The sequence below is a fragment of the Trachypithecus francoisi genome, unplaced genomic scaffold (genome assembly GCF_009764315.1).
Source record: "Trachypithecus francoisi isolate TF-2019V2 unplaced genomic scaffold, Tfra_2.0 Contig00089, whole genome shotgun sequence".
Taxonomy (NCBI): domain Eukaryota; kingdom Metazoa; phylum Chordata; class Mammalia; order Primates; family Cercopithecidae; genus Trachypithecus; species Trachypithecus francoisi.
This window is the reverse complement of record NW_022680470.1, coordinates 371,261-378,430: the sequence shown is the minus strand read 5'-3', so window position 1 is coordinate 378,430 and position 7,170 is coordinate 371,261. Positions and strand designations below refer to the sequence as shown.

The 7,170-nt window shown below is 49.7% G+C and overlaps 1 protein-coding gene across 1 annotated transcript in view; it reads left to right on the top strand.

Moving 5' to 3' along the window:
- The first annotated feature begins 6,680 nt into the window (after nucleotides 1-6,680).
- NIPA1 (NIPA magnesium transporter 1) overlaps nucleotides 6,681-7,170 on the top strand; it is a 29,672-nt gene continuing 29,182 nt past the window's right edge. Inside the window, exon 1 of the mRNA XM_033226125.1 lies at nucleotides 6,681-6,897. Coding sequence (XP_033082016.1) covers nucleotides 6,726-6,897 — 172 coding nt within the window. The 5' untranslated portion in view covers nucleotides 6,681-6,725. The remainder of the gene's footprint in view (nucleotides 6,898-7,170) is intronic.

The following is a 7,170-nucleotide window of genomic DNA, read 5'->3' as shown; positions in this document are numbered from 1 at the left end:
CTTGGTAAATGGGTGGCGTGAAGAGAGAATCTATTTAAGTATTTATTTAAAGGCCAGGCATGGTGGCTCACACCTGTATTCCCAGCACTTTGGGAGGCCAAGGCAGGTGGATCACTTGAGGTCAGGAGTTTGAGACCAGCCTGGCCAACATGACGAAATCCCATCTCTACGAAAAATACAAAAATTAGCTGGGCGTGGTGGCGGATGCCTGTAATCCCAGCTACTCAGGAGGCTGAGGCAGGAGAATCACTTGAACCTAGGAGGGGGAAGTTGTAGTGAGCTGAGATTGCAGCACTGCACTCCAGCCTGGGCGACAGACTGAGACTCTGTCTCAAAAACAAAAAACAAAACAAAAAAAAAATATTGAGGCCAGACGCAGTAGCTCATGCTTGTAATCCCAGAACTTTGGGAGGCCGAAGTGGGCGGATCATGAGGTCTGGAGTTCACGACCAGCCTGACCAACATGGTGAAACCCCGTCTCTCCTAAAACTACAAAAATTAGTTGCAGTGAGCCAAGATTGTGCCACTGAACTCCAGCCTAGGCGACAGAGCAAGACTCCATCTCAAAAAATAAAAAATAAAAAATTATTTAAGGTCAAACAAATACAGAATTATGAGTACATAGTAGTCTCTAGACGCTATGTGTTTTGAAAAGTGAAAAAAGAAATAGATAGCTGGGCGCAGTGGCTCACACCTATAATCCCAGCACTTTGGGAGGCCGAGGCTGGTGGATCCCGAAGTCAGGAGTTCAAGACCAGTCTGGCCAAACTGGTGAAACCCTGTCTCGATTGAAAATACGAAAAAAATTCGCCGGGCGTGGTGGCAGGTGCCTGTAATCCCAGCTACTCAGGAGGCTGAGGCAGAGAATTGCTTGAACCCAGGAAGCAGAGGTTGCAGTGGGCTGAGATCACGCCACTGCACTCCAGCCTGGGCAACAGAACGAGAAGAAAAAGAAAAAAAAATTTAGGGAGCTGAAAAGTGAACTGATTTCCTCATTTCTCCTTGCAAGGAATCAATTGATAGTCTAAAATTGAAACACAGAGTTAAAATACACGTAACTCGCAACCTTAGTGTTTCTCACTAATTTTATTTTATTTTATTTTATTTTTTTCTTTTTATGAGACAGGGTCTCACTTCTGTTTCCCAGGCTGGAGTACAGCGGTGTGATTATGACTCACTGTAGCCTCAACTTCCTGGGGTCAAGCGTTCCTCCCACAGCTTCCTGAGTAGCTGGGACTACAAGCACATGTCACTGTGCCTGGCTAAGTTTTGTATTTTTTTGCAGAGATGGGGTTTTACCATGTTGCCCAGGCTGATCTCAAACTCCTGGCCTCAAGTGATCTGCTGGCCTTGGCCTCCCAAAGTACTGGGATTATAGACGTGAGCCACCGTACTTGGCCTACTAACTTTAATTTTAGGTATATCTTTTAGGAAGTAATATCTCATGACAAAATGTTCATCATTCAGTAGTTACTTTAGTTTCATTTCAGTTTTTCTTCTGTTAAATTCAAGCAAAATACAGTTTTATTTTTGTTTTTTGTTTTTTTTTTTTGAGACGGAGTCTCGCTCTGTCGCCCAGGCTGGAGTGCAGTGGCCGGATCTCAGCTCACTGCAAGCTCCGCCTCCCAGGTTTACGCCATTCTCCTGCCTCAGCCTCCCAAGTAGCTGGGACTACAGGCACCCGCCACCTCGCCCGGCTAGTTTTTTGTATTTTTTAGTAGAGACCGGGTTTCACCATGTTAGCCAGGATGGTCTCGATCTCCTGACCTCGTGATCCGCCCGTCTTGGCCTCCCAAAGTGCTGGGATTACAGGCTTGAGCCACCGCACCCGGCCCAGTTTTATGTTTTTAATTAAAATCCCATATGTGTTTCCCCATCAGATAAAATATGTCTATCATTTAACCTATGTACTCACATGGAAAAATATCTGGAACGGAGTTCTTAATGGTAATAATAGTTACTTTGGACCAGGTGCAGTGGCTCACGCCAGTAATCCTAGCACTTCGGGAGGACAAGGCAGTCAGATCACCTGAGGTCAGGAGTCCGAGAGCATCCTAGCCAACATGGGGAAACCCCATCTCTACTAAAAATACAAAAAAATTAGCCAGGCATGGTGGCAGGCTCCCGTAGTCCCAACTGCTGGGGAGGCTGAGGCAGGAGAGTCACTTGAACCTGGGAGGCAGAGGTTGCAGTGAGCCGAGGTCACACCACTGCACTCCAGCATGGGTGATAGAGCAAGACTGTTTCAAAAAAAAAAAAAAATAAAAATTTTAAAAAAACCCCGGGGCACGGTGGCTGACACCTGTAATCCCAGCACTTTGGGAGGCCAAGGCGGGTGGATCATGAGGTCAGGAGATCGAGACCATCCTGGCTAACACGGTGAAATATCGTCTCTACTAAAAATACAAAAAACTAGCCAGACACGGTGGCAGGCGCCTGTAGTCCCAGTTGCTTGGGAGGCTGAAGCAGGAGAATGGCATGAACCTGGGAGGCGGAGCTTGAAGTGAGCAGAGATTGCGGCCACTGCACTCCAGCCTGGGCAACAGAGTGAGACTCCATCTCAAAATAAATAAATAGCCGGGCGCGGTGGCTCAAGCCTGTAATCCCAGCACTTTGGGAGGCCAAGACGGGCGGATCACGAGGTCAGGCGATCGAGACCATCCTGGCTAACACAGTGAAACCCCGTCTCTACTAAAAAATCAAAAAAACTAGCCGGACGAGGTGGCGGGCGCCTGTAGTCCCAGCTACTTGGGAGGCTGAGGCAGGAGAATGGCGTGAACCCAGGAGGCGGAGTTTGCAGTGAGCTGAGATCCAGCCACTGCACTCCAGCCTGGGCGACAGAGCGAGACTCCGTCTCAATAAATAAATAAATAAATAAAAATAAATAAATAAATACTGGTAGTATTAGTTAAGTGAATATTTGTATTATTTTGGCACTGCTGTTGCTGCTGCTTTCACTTGCTTCTGCTGAAGTTTATGAAATAAGTTTTTTTTTTTTTTTTTTTGAGACGGAGTCTTGCTCTGCCGCCCAGGCTGGAGTGCAGTGGCCGGGTCTCAGCTCACTGCAAGCTCCGCCTCCTGGGTTTACGCCATTCTCCTGCCTCAGCCTCCCGAGCAGCTGGGACTACAGGCGCCCGCCATGTCGCCCGGCTAGTTTTTTTTGTATTTTTTAGTAGAGACGGGGTTTCACCGTGTTAGCCAGGATGGTCTCGATCTCCTGACCTCGTGATCCGCCCGTCTCGGCCTCCCAAAGTGCTGGGATTACAGGCTTGAGCCACCGCGCCCGGCCATGAAATAAGTTTTAACTTATTTCTTCTTTCTTATATATATAAAAAGTTATATATTATAATTAAAATTATAATATATATTATATATTATAATACATATATAATAACACATATATAATACATATAATATATAATTAAATATATATTATATTATATATTCCATATATTTGTTATCATAAATATATTTTATATATATATATTTTTTGAGACAGAGTCTTGCTCCATCACCCAGGCTGGAGTGCAATGGTGGGAAATCAGCTCATTGCAGCCTCTGCCTCCTAGCTCAAGCAATTCTTGTGACTCAGCCTCCCGAGTAGCTGGGACCACAGGCTCAGGCCGCCACACCAGGTAATTTTTTGTATTTCAGTAGAGACGAGGGTTTCACCATGTTGGCCAGGCTGGTCTCGAACTCCTGGTCTCAATGTCATCCACCCGTCTTGGCCTCCCAAAGTACTGGGATTACTGACATGAGGCACTGAGCCTGGACTTCATAAGAATATTTAAAAAGAGCCGGGCGCGGTGGCTCAAGCCTGTAATCCCAGCACTTTGGGAGGCCGAGATGGGCGGATCACGAGGTCAGGAGATCGAGACCATCCTGGCTAACATGGTGAAACCCCGTCTCTACTAAAAATACAAAAAATTAGCCGGGCGAGTGGCGGGCGCCTGTAGTCCCAGCTACTCGGGAGCTGAGGCAGGAGAATGGCGTGAACCTGGGAGGCGGAGCTTGCAGTGAGCTGAGATCTGGCCACTGCACTCCAGCCTGGGCGACAGAGCGAGACTCCGTCTCAAAAAAAAAAAAAAAAAAAAAAAAAAAAGAATAAGCAACCACTTCATACCTATTAGGATGGCAAAAAAAAAAAAACAAAACCCCACAACAATAACAACAACAAAGAAAATGAAAAAGACATCCAGAAAATAACAAGTGTTGGTGAGAACATGGAAAACACGGAGCCCACACAGTGCTGGTGGGAATGTAAAATGATGTCACTGCTGTGGAAAAGTTTGGCAGTTCCTCAAAAAGTTAAGCATAGAATTACTATGACTCAGCAATTCCACTCCTAGGTATGTCCTCAAAATAATTTAAATCGGGACTCCTACAGATACATTTACATCAGTGTTCATTGTAGCATTATTTACAATAGCTAACTGGTGGAAATGACCCAAGTCTGTGGGCAGGTGAATGGATAAACAAAAGGTTGTATATATATAAACAATGGAAGATTACCCAGGCATTTAAAAGAATGAAGCTCTGGCGCATGCTACAGTGTGGATGAACCCTGAAACCATTATGCTAAGTTAAATAAGCCGGCCATGGAAGGACAAATTGTGTATGACTTCACTTGTGTCACACACCTAGAATAGGCAAATTCATACTGACAGAAAGTAGTTTAGAGGTTATGAGGGACCGGGAGGAGGGAGAAATGGGAAGCGACTACTTAATGGCTACAGAGTTTCTGTTTGGGGCAACAGAAAGTTTTGGGAACAGATAGTGGTGATGGTTGCACAACACTGTATAAGTGTTAAGGAATGCCACTGAATCATACATTTAAGAGTGGGTAAAATGACATCTGCTATATATGTTACCACAATAAAAAAGAATAAGAGGAAATGGTTATTCATTCAGTATAAAAATTTTCAAGCAGAAATATTATGTGGTTTGATTTGATTTGATTTTTGAGATGGAGTCGTGCTCTGTTGCCCAGGCTGGAGTAGAGTGGTACGATCTGGGCTCACTGCAAGCTCCACCTCCCGGGTTCCTGCCATTCTCCTGCCTCAGCCTCCCTAGTAGCTGGGACTACAGGCACCCGCCACCACGCCCGGTTAATTTTTTGCATTGTTAGTACAAACGGGGTTTCACCGTGTTAGCCAGGATGGTCTCAATCTGACCTGGTGATTCACCTACCTCGGCCTCCCAAAGTGCTGGGATTGCAGGCGTGAGCCACCGCACTGGGCTCGATTTTATATTTCTTCACAAAATAATAATGCTGTATGCAAAGCTGCCAAAAGGTTTATACTTCCTGTTTTTGAGAAAGTCTTGCTCTATTGACCAGCCTGGCGTGCAGTGGTGCAAGAACAGCTCATGGCAACCTCCACCTCAAGCCATCCTCCCACCTCTGCCTACAGACTAGCTGGGGTTGGAGGCACGAGCCACCACGTCCGGCTAATTAATTTTTTTTTTTTTTGATAGAGACAGGGTCTGGCTATGTTGCCCAGGCTGGTCTTGAACGTCTGAACTCAAGCGAGCCTCCCACCTCGGCCCCCCAAACTGCTGGGATTACAGGTGTGAGCCACCGTGCCCAGCTTGTAGCATCGTTTATAGTCGAGAAAACCTGGCAGCAACCGGCCAGGCGTGGTGGCTTACGCCTGTAATCCCAACACTTTGGGAGGCAGAAGCGCACAGATCACCTGAGGTCAGGAGTTCAAGACCAGCCTGGCCAAGATGGTGAAACCGAGTTTCTACTCAAAATACAAAAATTAGCTGGGCGTGGTGGCGGACGTCTGTAATCCTAGCTGAGGCTGAGGCAGAGAATCGCTTGAAGGCAGAAGGTTGCAGTGAGCGGACATGGCGCCACTGCACTCCAGCCTGGGCGACAGAGCGAGACTCTGTCTCAAAAAAACAAAGAAACCTGGTAGCAACCTAACACTCAACAATGGCTGAATGGTTAGACAAATTATTATACTGTCATTAGAATAACGATATTTATGTAGCGATACAGAAACTGATTACAATATTAAAAGGAAGTTTCGTATATTGTAATCGGAAACATGTAAAAGTATGTATACATATGGGAAGACACCTTAAATACTAATAATTAGGTGAGGGTTGTGGAATTGAGTCACTTTAAAATAATTTTTTCCTATTTTTCAAGCTTTCTGTAATTTTGTTGTAGTTCATTAAAACGAGGAAATCAGACGGTGGAGCACAAGCCCAGAGCCCCAGTGGAGCTGACTCTAGCGTGAAGAAGGGCGGAGGAGGAACGCCCACCGCCGGGGCTCCCCTTCGATCTCCGCAGCGGCTCGCGGGGCTTCGCGCTCCGGGAGGTTGGGCCGGCCTGGGCTGGAGGCTCTGCGGGGAGCGCTGCCCGCGTGTGCGTCCTGCCGCGCTCCGCCGCCCGGATGTTGCAGGGGGCTCCGCTCAGAAAGTACGCGTGTTTCTCCGCGCTGGAAACTTAACCCGGAGTCCTGCATTTGCATTTGCGAAATCTGGGAACCCCTGCCCCACCCAGCGCTTCACCGGCCCCTCACTGCCGCCGCCTCCCGTGCCACTGCTGTCCCCGCAGCCCTAGACGCCAGTCCCTGGCACCCCCATCCCGCCCCCGCCCCTCTTCCCGCTCCTCCCCCTCCCCTCGCCTCCCCGCCCGCGCCTCGCGGTCACCCCCCTCCCGCCCCACGGGGCGCGGCGCGCAGGCGCAGGCTCGGAGGGCGGGCGCGGGCGGAATGGGGACTGCAGCTGCGGCAGCGGCAGCGGCGGCGGCGGCCGGGGAGGGGGCGCGTAGCCCGAGCCCCGCCGCCGTGTCGCTCGGCCTGGGCGTGGCCGTTGTGTCGAGCCTGGTGAACGGGTCCACGTTCGTGCTACAGAAGAAGGGCATCGTGCGTGCCAAGCGGCGAGGTAGGGCGGGCGGCGGGCGGGCGGGTGGGGGAGGCGGGCGGCGCCGCGGGCGGAGATGGCGGTCGCAGGTGGGGGCGTCCGGGTCAGGGTAGGGGACGGGGCCCGGGCCGGGGGAGCGCTGCTCGGGCGGGTGCTCCCCGGGGCCGGCCCCGCTGCGCCGCGTTCTGGCACTCGGGTTCCGGGAGCGGCCCAGGAATCACAGGTGCGTCCGGCGCTTCGCCGCCGCCACGGCTTTTCTCCGTTCCCAGCCGCTGGAGGGGCCTGCTTCGGTGT